A 14,767-nucleotide genomic window follows, 5' to 3' on the forward strand; every position below is an offset into this window, starting at 1 on the left:
ATCTGTAAGAATATTTATTATTATTTTAATTACCATGAAAAATACAAAATATTTTATTTTGAAACAAGAAGGTAAACTTTTCACAATTATTAATTTTATTTAAAATCTTTCTAAAATAAATAAATAATGTATTACTTTAAAGATTTAAATACATTTAACTGCTTAACATTTTTTTAAAAATTATAATAATCTGAAACCCGAGTTTCTAGACCCCCCAGTTCGTTCCTGGTCAAAACGAAGATGATTCGTCCTGAACGCACACACAGGACCCAGGGACATCGGGACAGGGGGTCCGCGGCCATTCACCAATTACGCGCCATTCGCTGCGGTGTCCTTAATTTCTTAAAAAGCGTTTAAACATCTAATGAAAGCATTTGGGGCCCAGCGATTTCTGCTCTGTCGCTGGACTCAGTTGCGTTTGCCTTTTCGCCTTGAGCGGTTCGGTTCGGTTTTGTTTGGTCCTTGGTCCTTTGGTCCTTGGTTGTCGAGCTGCAGGGAGCGACCATCGCAGGATTATGTCATTGCAGCCATGGCCAAGATAATCTCCACGATCAAGGCCATCCTCACGAGGATCATCTTCAGTGCGCACAGTTTGCTGGCCATTTGGCAGGTGGTCGCCTTGAAGAGTGATATCATATACTGGGCACTATGTGGACCACTGTTGCTGCTCCTCCTCGAGGGCATCTTCACCATCATGATCAAGAAGACCCAAGAGTGGCGCTGGTAAGGCTTCGATCCTCGGGAGATCTTGCAATCTCTGATCTGATTTATCTGGCCAAACGAAATGTAAACAACAATCAGCCGACGTTGACGTCATGCCGCGGTCTTTGATTTTCAATTAAAAGTGAAATCATGTGTTTAATGTGTGGCTATCCTTACCACCCACTCCTAGTAAAACCACCAACTTGGCGGCCACACCCCCACACTTAGAAAAAATAAGGAAGTGGTTTCAAAAATTACGTTTCAAAAGATAACGATTGCCAACTTTCGAAATAATATTAAATATTAATATTTTAATACTGAAATAAATACCCTCAATCGAAATTACAAGGAAATAAAAAAAACTAAACAGAAATATATTATTTTATTATACACAAATTTGTAACCAGTTTTTATAACAATGAAACAAAGAGTTTATAAGATATTTTATTTTAAAATTGAGTTAAAATAGCGTTGAAATTTAGACACTGAATTACTATCTTTGATCGCAGATTATTTTACCTAAGAGCTAAAAAAATGTTTCACAATAAAATTGTGTTTTAATAGAGTGAATATTTAGAGGCAGATATTAAATCTGTGAACTAAATTTTGAGGTGTTCTATTTGGATTTCAACGTTAAGTGTAAGATGTCCACCCCACTTTTTATAATAGTAAAAACTTTAATGGAATTTCTTGGGGAGCGGGTGGGTTTTTGGATGGAGGAGGAGTGGTCTTTCGATTCTTGTTTACCTTTCGTCGCATCACTCAGACTTGTTGTTTGTTTTGACTGTTCGGGTCGTGCCACCTCATTTGTGTCCTTTTTTTGTCCCGCAGGTTCTGCCCCTCGGTGTTCCTCTATCTGAGCAGCATTGTGCCGGCTATTTGGCTCCTGGAACTGGACAAGGTGGCCAAGCGAGTGAGCAACATGACCGCGACCAACTCGAGTGTCTACAGTCCGAGCAACTACAGCATTCCCGGAGGAGGACTAGGAAATACCACTGGATTCGGGATCATTACCAACAGCAGTGTTCCCCCGGTGGCCACGCTGCTGGGACAGGCCGGGGTCACCCTCTCGGTGACCCCGGACACGTGGACAACCCTCATCGAGCAGTTTCTCATGCTCATCCTGATCGTGGGTCGCTGGCTGCTGCCCAAGGGAGATCTTACCAGGGATCAGCTGAGTCAATTGCTACTGGTCTACATTGGCACTGCGGCGGATATCATTGAGTTCTTCGATTCCTACAAGGATGACTCGATAGCTAGGATTGGCTTTCTGGTGTACCTAACCCTGGGCATTTGGTCCTGGAGCCTCATGCAGTTCACCATTGTGCTGTCCGCCACTCGGGGAAGACGACCAAGGGGCAGTGGATCGCATCACAAGGAAGAGTGAGTAAAAAAGGGGAAAATATTGATTTTAAATTAAGAATTCTTTATTTTTTACCACTTAGACATACAGACTGCTGCCAAAACTGCTGCTGTGGCATTGATGTTTGGGGCATTGTACTCAACGTGATCCTGCAGGATGCCCCCTTTCTCACCTTTCGTTTACTGATTATTTTCCAGTATAAAATCATTAACTACATGAATGTCTTCTTCACCTGTAAGTTTTAAATGGACAATTGAATGTTCCTATTAATCTGAATGCTTTTTATTTTCAGGCAAAAACTCTTTGGTTATTATCCTTCAACTATATCGTCTTTATGTGGTCAATGCCGAGTTCTGGAAGAATCGTCGGGAGAGTCGGATGGCCAAGGCACGTCAGTTTCAATCCCGTCGAAAGGTTCAGGATGCCGACCAAAATAGCATTTACATGATATCAAATGAACGAGGGGGCGATGTCAAAAAGAAAATCAAAAAGTGAGTTAGCACGGGAAATAATTTTAGGAATTTAGGAATTTTTCCCATCGAAACTTGTTTATCAAAAATACCGAAAATATTTACAATTTAAAAAAAATAATTTATTGTATTTATAAATAAATTTTCGTATACTTTTAGGGCCAAGGACAAGGAGTATGTGGAGCAGGAGGCGGTGTACAGCAAAAAGAAGAAGGACAAAAAGGACAAGTGGGTCTCACATGATTTATTTTCTTTTTTCAATATGATTTTTATAAATAATTTTTAAAAATTCCAGGAAGAAGCGCAAGCGCAAAGACACTGGCTATTCCACGGCCAGTTCGCAGAACCTCTACTCCACCAAGGCGAGTGGCACGGATAAGGAATCCCGCCGGAAGGATAAGAAGGCCAAGAAATCGAAGCGAACCTGCAGCAGTTCCCCCAGCGATTGCGACTTGGCCAAGAAGCAGAAGCGCGGCAAGAACGGGGATAAAAACGATAAGAAGTAGGTAATACGGCGGGACTCAACTAGTTATCCCTTGATTAAATCGATAATATCCCCCTAGGAAATCCCGCAAAATTGAGGCAGTTGTTGAGGAGTCGAGCAGCTCAAGTAGCAGCAGCTCGGACTCCAGTAACTCCACTTTGCCAAGTTACGAGGTTATTGACGAGAAGAAGGCGCGCAGGAGGAAGCACCGCGGAAGTAGCAGCGACACCAGTTCCGGGGACAGCAGCTCCTCCAGCTCCTCATCTTCCAGCTCGGACTCGTCGTGAAGAAGGCACTTTTTTGGGATTAACGCCAGACGTTAGGGAATCTGTTTTTTTGGCCGTCACTCGGGTGACTCAGCCATCCTGCTCCAGGAGAGCAGATCTTTTGAAAGACCTTAAAGAGCAGGTCGAAATTTTATTATTAGCACATCGAGGCCTAATCATGAAAATATCAAAAGCTTACAATTTTTACCTTAAATGATGAGGGATATGAGAAGTTTAAGTGAGTTGGATGAAATATTTTAAAAAATTTAAAATGAATTCAAAAGAAAAAGGGTCAGATTTCGTCTACTCAAGCGAGTTTATTTCAGAATTTTAACTTAAGTTTATGAGCTTAGAATCTTATATTTATCACATAGAATGAACAATATAAAGATGAACAATATAAGAACAATATAAATAGGATTTTTAAGATTAAGACCAAAACTAAACTGAATTTTTCCGAGTTACTTTGTTATTTTGAAAATGTATCTTAAAATATAATTTACCAGTTCATTGTGGCGCATACAGAATTAGCTAAACATAATCCCCAAATAACTTAGCTTCCAAATAACTTTGCTTTTGATATTTCCATGGTTAGAGCTCGATATATTTGTATAAACTAATCTATGATATATTTGAATGGATAATAAAAGCGCGGGCGGCCAGGCGATAAGTTGGCAGTTCCGTCTTGAAAATAATGGAGCTCTTTGGGGCTCTCTTTACAGAGGTTTCTCTTGGGTCTCTTGGATTTCAACGGGGGCCTCTCTTTGCCCCACGAAAAGCTTAGCAACGCGAACAGCTGCTAAACTTTTGTTGACACACAGATAGCTGTGATATTTCATGGGTGTGTGTGTGAGGGGGTGGGAGTGAGTGGGGGATGGGGGTCTTCTACACTGTCTCTTGGAGATTTCTCGTGAGCTTGTATTTTTGTAATAGCACAATAGTTGCTGCCGAGCGTCCAAACGCTGCGGACGCGTTTTCCGCTTCGTTTTTTTCGTCGGATTTAAATTTTTACTCGCTTACCGCCGAGAGCTTTGTTGTTGTCGAGTGTGTAAGTTCAAGAGTGTGATTGCGGGTGTGTGCGTGTGTGTGAATGAGCGTGCTTTGTCGGATCCACCACATATATATATATTCTTTGATATATATAAACGTACGATAAATGCCTATTAAGAAAAGTTCTTCAAAAGGAACTCTTCAGTATATCGTCAAGTGATGTCTTTCAAAGTCCATAAACTACCCCCTCTCTATACAATAAACACCCCTACAATCAAGAACAACAACAACAAATAACAGCCCCCCAAAAACTTTATTAACTATTCAGAAGACAAGCGAAAAAAAGTTGCCAAGCCGATTAAAATTTAAGCGATTATAATGGAGCAGGTGTGAATTTTTGTGTTTTTTTGCTTTGTGAATAATTCAATTAATACTTGTTACGAGGTTGACAAATGTTTGGCGAATGGATTCATCACAGATACAGAGTGCAAATTCCCTCGACAAATTGGCTCATCGTGGTATCGTACACCCCACACACGAACCATATACGGTGTATATATATATAGGGGGTGGACTGGGAACTGGACTGGAGAATCACGAACTCAAAACACGTTCGCGGCCTTAAAGTTCAGAAATTATAGCTCCTTGGTCGGTTCATTTCGTTTTCATTTTCATTTCATTTACTTCTTCGGAGGCATTTTTTACCTGGGCACGCGTGCTGAAGGTTAAGGTTTCCAGTCTTCGAATTACAACTCCCACGCCCCCTTGGCCCCCAAACCCCCTTGGGCCCCGCCCACCACGTGTTGTTTTGTTTTCGCTTACTGTTGTTTTGCGTTTCAGCCACCTTAACCACGGTTAACCCATGTAATTTTACCACCGCGAGCCACAGCAGCTTTTGTCCGAGAATTATCCCGCTCTTCGGAAGGGAATCTTTTGAGAAAATGCTGCTGCTCTCCGCACTCATTTTGCCGGTTTTCATCGGAGAGTCTGAGTGTGAGCGAGTGTGGAAAAACCAGCGGAGCGAGAGCTCAGTTACAGAGAGAAAAACATGGGAAACTCATTTGCATACGGGGGTTATTGGTTATTTCATAATACCGATAGGAGTGATTATTGTAGAATATTTTCAACAATTTATATATTTTTGAGGATTCTTTTAAAGAACAGATTCAAATTTATTACATTTATTTTGCATACAATCGCAGCTAACAATGGAGTCTTAATCTACTTAAATATGACAAAGAGTTATTTTTGTTCCTTTTGTATTTTTAATGAAAATTAAATTCCAAAAATGTTTTTTGCTATGTAAAATCGTATGATATTTTATCAGCATCTACAGCCACATATCTATTTTTGTCACACCTGTCCGGCATTTTCCTTACATAATTAATAATAAGATTAACATACATATTCAATTTAGGAGGTCCACACGACTGAATCATCTGAATATACCGTTGCTATGCCACAAAAAGAACCAGTTTAAATACGAAAATCATAAGACATTTTCCAGCTATTTTCCCGCCGTGTAATAATTTATATTTTTGTTTGTTTGCCTTTCATGTTGGGCGACCAAAGTCCAAAGCTGACCGGCGACATCTGTTGCCAAGGCTTAGAAAGCAAAGCAATCCATTGCAGGATAGTAATTAATCTCTAGCGCGTCGTTCAATCCACTCGGGAAAACAGACTAATTAGCAAAGAGAATGGCTTGTCAAAGGCCGCAAAACAAGCCAATATAGCCACCCCCTCAAGGTTATTCGGGGTCAGGGTTCCTCATCAACAGTACAGTTCCTCATCGTCATCGGCATGGTTATAGTCACAAGCATCACCTGACACACAGAACCTTTTCAGTATGGCCTGATCCATGCTCTGCAGATACAGATACAAATACATATATATCTCGGCAGATATACATAATCTAAATGAATTGCCACTGGCTTTGCATAACTCGTTTTCGAGCTCTGGTTGTCAAACAACTTGTATGGAAATTATACAAATGTATTTCCAAAAAGTGAAAATGATGTGCAGCTGCCTTTGGCTGGGCGGGAAATGATTATGGTTTCAATTGTTTACCGAAATAAGTTGACACTCTGATTAGTTATTACAAACAAAGCGCCGGATAATGAAAGTGTCAGATACAGATAAGAAATATCAAACCAAACGAGTCTTTATTCTCTTTTGTTGCTTATATACTATAAATATAATTTATGTGCTCTTGCGGAAGACAAAAGGATAAACTGGTCATGATTTCCCGTTGTTTTCTTCTGACCCACTTAAGAAACGGCCTTCCGCAGTTCAATGCTTATCTGTCAGTGACCCATTAATGGTTTTTCATAATTAAACAAAATAATTATCGCTGAATGCTGCCGTTTCCTTGCTACTGACCTTTATTTTGGGGCCCACAGCTGTTTTGCTAGCCAGTTTATTGGGCTTTTGACGTTTAATTGCCGTGTATAAGTTGAATCGAAATGGAAATTCCTATCTTATCGCTGCGAATAATTCTTGAACCTGAAATGTGTGCTTTTCTGATTAACGCTGCAAATCAATTGTGATGGTTAATTTCACGGGTGAAAGGCGGCCAGTTATCCATATTTTAATTTACGCATTTAAACAGGGAACCTTATATAAGAGCAATGACATAATCGTGAACCAATTCAATGGTATTGTATTGTTTTGTGATGTTTGTTCCAGTTTATTGCACACTTTACACAATAATAGAGAGAGGACAAACAGGTGAATTACTGGACCATTCGAGCATGCAATCTCCGTCACTAAATTCGCCAGTTCACGTGGCTGCAACATGCGACAAATTAATTAGCATGCCGAACGCCTTGCGTGCCATGTTGGGCATTCTGCCCGCCCAGCACAACATTGGAACGTAACTTGGGCAAATCCAACCCGATTATTATGCATAATAACGGCCAATTTCCAGCTGACAAATGTGCACACGCTTAGCAGCTTGTTGGCCAGCAATTATGCATCATAGATTGCATTTCGATTCAGTAAACAGTGAACAGGGAACACACACCCATGCGATAATAAACGATAATTGCAAATTTAGGTCTCCATTACAAAACCCTTCTCCTTTGGGTGCCTTTTGTTGACAATCTCGTCTCGGCACTCGTGTGCATCGAGTTTCGATAAAGAGCAGCAAACAAAAGGCAGTGCGACTGCATTTGGTACACTGCGATACGCCGATACACCGATAAAGGCGGCTGGCCAAAGTCCACGCGGCGAATGAGTAACCAAGTCGGCAGCAAAGTTCGAATTAAGCATACGCCCAGTTGGTGGAACCACCGATCGAGAGAAGCGCTGCTCGGCGCACAAGCATGACCACCTCTCCCCATTTCAATATACATATATTACACTTTGCATTTGCAATTCTTGTCGATTGAAATTAGATAAGAAGTCGGTTTTTCTATTGCCGAGCGACGTTGATTTAATTCAGCCATGGGAAATGTTTTTGACAAGGATTTCTACGCAGAAAAAAACCGAAATTTACAGAGAGAAATTTTTAATAAATTCCAAGATAAAGTTTTTCTATGGGTAATAAACTATATAAACTGTAATTTTAATTTTTGAAGGTATATAATTTAAAATAACAATTAAATGGCTTTCATAGAACGGCAAGGATATAATAATACATACAAACAAGCATACAAAGTCATTAAAATGTGAGCCTATAAATAATATATATCTATGAATAGATATCATATAAAATAGATATCACACTGAGTGAAGAGTGCATTTAAAATGCATTTAATATATTCATTTTGCATTATCAGACCATAAAGATCTTCATTTTTTCCGTGCACAGCCTACTGAATATATTTACCACACATATACCCATGGCATAACAATAGCTGGGCACTTGATTGAGTTTATCTGGGCATTAGCATTTTATAGGCACCATAAAGCATACTAAGTGCTGTCTGTCAAAAGAGTTCGCAACCCCCTTCAATTGGTTACGGGAAAATAAATAAATTCGCATAAGATAAGGATGGTCGGGGGCCATCCAATTAATTTAGGAAAATTTCCATAAAATCAATTTGGCTGGCTAATCCATAAGACAAGATGGCTATCATCAAGCCCCTTGGCATTTAGATAAGGCAACTTTCCTGCTCTCCAATTAGTTAGGGGAACGCAAACAACTCTTTCGTGGGGAAATCGACAAGTCGCACTTAATGAAACAATGAACGATAAGGAACGATGTGTGCCAAATGAATTGAACTTTCCGTTGTCTCTTCAATTTGTCGAAAGGCAGACAGAATTGCTGCTCCGTCGGCCACTTCAGGCAAAAGTATTTGCCTCAATTTCACTACAGCAAGTGCCCGGTACTTTAGGGGCGGGTATTGAATATATGCTATATGGGGTGTATATGTTATAACCGCAGAAAACAGGCCTCGCCAATTCGTATCGTCAAGGTGCCGTTCCAGTCGGTCTGAGATTTCCACAGCGAGCGGTTTGCATTTCTCCGGTCTTCAATCTATACAATCTTGTACATCAAGTGTAAGTCGAGTGGGTGTGCGGTTGACAGTACATAACTGTCATTCTAACTTGTTGAGTTTCATAATATACACCGCACAAAAGATGTTATTGCAATTTCGCATGACGGACAGCCAGTCAACCACCGTGCCTGTCGGTTTTGCATATATTGCAGCATATTGCGGCATTTTCTCGCTATAAATAGCTGCAAGCACAAAAACACAAAGCGATGAGAATATTTTCCTTGTAGAGCCGAGAAAAGCGACCCTCAACTTGAACCTTTTGCTGGGCCCGTCATAACCTGAGGGCACATTTTCCGCGGCGCACGTCACTGTCATTATGCGGCAGTACAGTATGTAGGTATATCTGACATTTGTTGCTCTCGCATCTAATTGGATTGCAGCGGCAGGGGAGCGTTCGTTATAAATACCTTTGTTTCACGGATGGCAGTAACATTTTGTGAGCTAAATTGAATGGTGCAACCATGTTGTTGCGGTCAGAAAGCAATTAACCCTTAAATTAGGAAGTTGGTTATGCCCAGAAAGGGTACCTAATTAGTTTTAGTAACTCGTTTTGTACTATCTGTATTTGTTAATATTTTTGTTTTAAAGAACAAATTTTTTTTGTAGGGGTATTCTTAAGTAAATAAATATTTTTGAGTATATTTATTCAGGAAAATGTTTTATCTCTCTTTATTTCCGCGATATAATTTAAATCTAATACGAATTTTCACTGAGCAGCGGAGTAATATTTTCTTTTATTTTCATATTTCTGTTCTCCGTTAATTTTTTTTACAAAAGTCTTTGGTTCTTGCAAGCAAACTGCGTTTGTCCTTCGTGCTGTAACTATTATTACACCACGTCCACGTGTCGTATAAGTAATTTACTGCAGGGCAGCGACAAGTGAATGCGTTTATTTTTAGCCAGTTTGTTTTCCTTGAAGTGCTGTTAGTAGAGAGAGCAGGAAACCGAGAGGCGGAGAACTGCACTTGACCGAATTGTTTTTAGCCCAGTGACCACCATTGACATTGATGCATTGCATTGCTGGTGTTTTCCTCCTCAGTGGCTAGCCTATGATTAACACTGAATTCTACGATTTCTACAATTTTGCAGATAGAACTGCCAGCAACATGTTGAATGCGAATTAATTGGCCCACAGCCAGTCCTTCGAAAGCAGCAGCAGCAGCAGGAAAAATCACAAGAGCAGGCAGCTTGGGAAATGTTTGCCAGCGCTTCTGAGCCTGCCCAAGAATCGTTTGCCTGCAATGGCAATCTCAATCCCTCCGTGGACGAAGCTGATGCCGCAGAAATCAAGAACCTGAAGAACAATAACCAAAGCGAAAACAGAAGCCCCAGTTTTGTAGGAGGCGGCTCACCGCTGCAGGAAATCGATGAGCATTACGTCTGCGACATTGCCATGATGCGAATCGGCGGGGAGGAGGTGCTCCCAGTGACACACAATGCTCCGGTGGATGATGATGACTCACTGGCCGGCCACAATGAAAGTACAAGTACAAACAATGAGAACGAGGTGGAGATCGATCGCCAGGAGGAGGAACAGGCGGTCAGCGACCTGGTGCGATCGAGCAGTGCAGGAGCTCTCATGGAGGCGTAAGTTGTGATAAAATTCTCATAAAAATCTAGAAATAATCCAAATAAATCCCTCTCTAGTGACAGCAAAAATGGCGGAAGCATGCGAGTGGTCTTCGGCATCCTGGTGCGACTTGTTCTTCCACTGGCCAACGGGGTGGCCCGGGGCATCAAGGGAATTCGCGATGTGCGCGTGCTGAGGGTTCTCCAGAATCTGGCCTCCAGCCGACAGGCCCTCACCAACCTGGTGGCCTTTGCCGCCAACACTATATCACTGAATCTGTCCTCGGTTCAGGGTGAGTCTCACAGCTTATTAATACAAAAAGTGTGTCAAAGTTCGGTGGACTAAACAGAAATTTTACTTGATATGTGGCCTTTGTTGCTAGGTATTTATATTCACAGTTTTTCCATACTTTAAATAATAGTTTTTATTTTTACCTCAAATTAATGAAGAAACGATAAATCTAAAGTATCTATTAAAAAACGTATTAATTCATGTATTAAATATATATATTATTTTTAAATTAAATATAATGATACTAGAAATATGGTCATAATTTGTCCATCTTTTAAAGAATATTAATTTAATATTTAATATTATTTACATCAAATACAATTTTAAAACGTCAAAAAATATAAGTTTTTAAAAACAACTCATTAAATTTTGAAATTTATTCAAATATATTGCATAAATAACACTGATTAAAAATCAAAGATAAGAAATTTCAAAAAAATTTATTTTTATGACTAAGCCTCAAACTTTAAAAATATTTCTTTACTATAATTTCCAATTAAATATTTCTAATTAAATCCCTATTTCTCCTCCTTAGTATCCAATCGCATGGGGCCCCTACTGAAGCTCCTGAAGATGCGCAAATCGCAGGATGGCCTCGAGAGTCTTCCCGACACCCTGAGTGCCCCCTCCACGCCCTGCACGCCCTGCCCCACGACCAGCAATCCGATGCAGGGTCCGCCCTTCTACAGCGTTCGCTCGGATGCGCCCAGCTGTTGTACGATCAACATCCTGGCCGAACCGCCACCGGGTCAGCCGATCCGAGCAGATATAGTGCTGATCCATGGTCTGCATGGATCCCTGGTGAATACGTGGAAGCAGGGACTGTGGCAGAACGACCGCCAGCCGGTGGAATTCGAGAGGCCACCACGTCCTCCGGTGCGTCCGCCCAAGCGACCTCGTCACTCCCGCAGTGCGGCCATTCATCCGGCTCCGCGGGAGAAGAGGGCCAAGTTTGCTTCCCTGAACCGCTGTGTGGACACTCCGGATGATGCTCCACTGCGGCAGAGGACGCGACTGCAGAGATCCATGGCCATGAGGCCGGAGAACTTCCAGTTCAATGCTTCCGACAGCGATGACAGCGAGTAGGTTATATAGTAGGGGATATATTTGTAAGATCTGTATTAATGATTTCCTAAATTCTCAGTTATGCGTATGTCTGCGGGGAGCCGGAAGACATCCAGATCTGCGAGGGAATCGAGTATAGTTTCCCCACTTTTCGGCTGAGGATGCAGGACAACAGCAGGTTGCTACAGGCTGAGCTGGAGTCCATGCTGCAGGCTAATAATGAGGAGCCACTTAACGCTGGGAAGGATAACCGCCCGCGTCCCGCCTCACCGGCCACGCCCCGCAAATCCTCGAGGAAGAGCAAGCCATCGCCCAACGATCCCAATTACTCCAAGTGTTGGCCCGGCGACTGGCTGCCCTTGGATTGTCCGGGGGTGCGGGTCATAGCCCTCAACTACACAACCGACCAGTACCTCTGGCGACCGTTGTGGAAGAGCAAGGAGCCCAGGTCCAGTCTGATCCAACGCTCGCGGGAAATGGCCGAGCTGCTCATCCAGCATCGCGTGGGTCATGGCCATCCCATCATCTATGTGGGCCACTCGAAGGGCGGTCTGTTTATCAAGCAACTGATGGTGGATGCCTGGGAAAGTGGTCGACCTGCGATGACCCCGCTCTGGAGATCCGCCCGCGGTTGCTTCTTCTACTCGGTGCCACATCGGGGATCCCACTTGGCCAGCATCAAGGCGCCGCTGCTCTCGCGATCTGTAGAGCTACTTGAGATTGAGAAAAGTGAGTGCTTATGGAGTATCTTAACTTATCAGTTATAATAATGCGATAATATCTCCCCGCAGACAACAAGTACCTGCTGGATCTGCATAGGAGATTCGCGGGACTATATCATCTGGGTCACTTAAAGATCGAGGTGTTTAGCTTTGTGGAAACCGCCCTGACGCTCATGTCAGTGCTCTATCTACGCATCGTGGGTGTGGACTCAGCTGGTTAGTATTTATTATAGCTAGGCCTATAGGGATTATCATTGTTTACTAATCGAAAAAAAATAATGATAATGAAATCAGTTTCTTCAAAACACTTTTTCTTATCTCTGAATAAGGCAGAGATAACAAAATCACATTCTCAAAATCCCATTTCATTATCATGCAAAAAGAAATGATAAGGAAAAAAAAGTTATGATAGTTAAAAAGCCTTTTATTAATCCTTTTGAAGTTCCACTTTTTATAAGTACATATATCTAAATTTAACCATCTATTTCCTTTCTCTAGATCCTGGAATCGGTGACGTCTGCGGCATTCGTCTCGATCATCGAGAGATCTGCAAGCCCCGTGGACGGGATTGTATTTTGTACAAAGAACTGGTGAAAATGATTGAAAAGGTGTGCTGAGCGCAGTCGGCGTAACTGAAAGTACATTATACGTGAAAGTATACTGTATCTAGGACCTGATCTATTTGAAACCGAATTGTGAATAGAACCGACAACTCTGAGGTGTCATGATAATTACGCGTACCTAAATGTGATGCCCCAGCATCCAACTGGGGCATGCTTAATGTTAAAGCGTCGCTTGTTAATTGAATAGTGCATAGCATAGTTGTTTTTCATAAACTTTAATTCGCCTATCCATAGCTCAAGTTAGTTGTACATTGCATTATGTGTTGCCTCTAGTTTAAGCTTAAAGAAAAAAAGAGCAGATGAAAATGCTTAAATATGCCATCGGGCGTCAATGATAATTTTGCAATTTTTGTGATCGATTGTGATCATGTTTTTTAGCACTTTGTTGTGATGATCCCTCAAACACCCGTGAATACGTTATTGATATTGTACCATACACATAAAGATATATTTAGAGTTCGCTAGTATACCTACTATAAATTTCGTTATCTGTAAACCGAAAATCTACACCGCTGTAAAATGTTACCAACGAAGACAAAATTTATGCATATATGAATTTCCAGAAATTTAACCAATCGATGTTTTATACCTAGTTGATAAGAATTGAATTACTAAAAATAAAAATAATTTTATTTTATAAAATAGTTGGACAACCTATTATTGGTTAAATAAACCGGCTTATAAAACCAATAAAAATCCAAGTAAATGAAACACGTTTCTATATCTTTTCCATCATAACTTATTTGTAGTATATTTTTCCAATAGTTAAGGTTGCATTCATTTCTTCTTTGCCATATCTTCTCTATTCTCTAAACAAACACCGAGCTTTCTTACATTTCTCTCTTTTCTTAGACTCTTTAGCCGTGCCAATTTTGTTCGTTCTTTTCTTTTTTTGGCCTGGTTGGTTGGTAGTTGCCAATTTTACTTGCATCGAAATCTTTAACACGAATCCTTGGCAGCTTAGTTGCTTCAAATAATTAATTTCGACAGCATGTACAATGCATATAAATTGCATAAAAAATACATTAGTTTTCGTTTCGTTTGCTTTCAGTTTGGGGATAGTTGGAATATGCCGCTCTGAAGTGTAAAACGAAGAAACCAAGCCTAAATATGTTTACAAAAATTTAGTTGTTTGCCACTCTACTAATGAGGTATACAAAATGTGGACTTAAATGCAAACTAAAGTTACTAATACAAAAATACAAATAAAAATACACCTACGCATAGTTAATTTTACGTTTTAAATGCGTAGACCTAGTAGAGATTGTGCTTTTAGGAGCAGCCGTTTCGTTTCGCCAAAGATAAGAACATAATAATTGTTTGCTTACAATTTTAGTGGACTCTTAGTTATTGAGTGGTTTCCGTTGGCCAAAAACCGTTGCAAAAGTCGCAATACGCGTTTCTATCTTCTGTCTTCGTCTTCCTAATATTTAATTTCTTTATCTCTTTATTGTTTTTGCGCTTAAATAATTTAAACATTTATCACATCCACTTACACGGCGATCACAATCGCAGCTATTTACTTAATTTCTCGTCCTTCCTGTCGATTTTGTTTTCCTTTCTTTTCCAAACACGTACATTCATATGGATTTCTTACGCCTAATTATATAACTTTAGTACATAAATTTTCTTTTTGCCTTTTTTCTGCATATATAATAGTTTTAGTTAATTTTTGTTTTCTTAATTTTCGTAACGTTTAAAATTGATTTTCCTTCTATT

The 14,767-nt window shown here is 40.6% G+C and overlaps 2 protein-coding genes across 3 annotated transcripts; both read left to right on the top strand.

Moving 5' to 3' along the window:
* The first annotated feature begins 342 nt into the window (after positions 1–342).
* LOC108064620 (transmembrane protein 26) lies at positions 343–3,306 on the top strand. Its single transcript, XM_017152204.3, has 7 exons — positions 343–723; positions 1,534–2,085; positions 2,148–2,299; positions 2,358–2,556; positions 2,695–2,763; positions 2,831–3,037; positions 3,099–3,306. The coding sequence occupies exons 1-7, from the start codon at positions 365–367 to the stop codon at positions 3,304–3,306; spliced, it is 1,746 nt and encodes a 581-aa protein (XP_017007693.2). The 5' UTR covers positions 343–364.
* A 925-nt stretch (positions 3,307–4,231) lies between these two features.
* LOC108064643 (uncharacterized) lies at positions 4,232–13,759 on the top strand. Of its 2 annotated transcripts, none has more exons than XM_017152253.3 (7): positions 4,232–4,333; positions 9,867–10,364; positions 10,425–10,639; positions 11,174–11,720; positions 11,783–12,432; positions 12,495–12,641; positions 12,924–13,759. In XM_017152253.3, the coding sequence occupies exons 2-7, from the start codon at positions 9,973–9,975 to the stop codon at positions 13,040–13,042; spliced, it is 2,070 nt and encodes a 689-aa protein (XP_017007742.2). In that variant the 5' UTR covers positions 4,232–4,333; positions 9,867–9,972; the 3' UTR covers positions 13,043–13,759. The 2 variants fall into 2 exon arrangements, with proteins under 2 accessions (XP_017007742.2, XP_017007743.2); XM_017152254.3 differs by lacking the exon at positions 4,232–4,333 and adding an exon at positions 8,679–8,778.
* The last annotated feature ends 1,008 nt before the right edge of the window (positions 13,760–14,767 follow it).

This window comes from Drosophila takahashii, chromosome 3R, assembly GCF_030179915.1.
Source record: "Drosophila takahashii strain IR98-3 E-12201 chromosome 3R, DtakHiC1v2, whole genome shotgun sequence".
In the NCBI taxonomy this organism is placed as follows: Eukaryota; Metazoa; Arthropoda; class Insecta; order Diptera; family Drosophilidae; genus Drosophila; species Drosophila takahashii.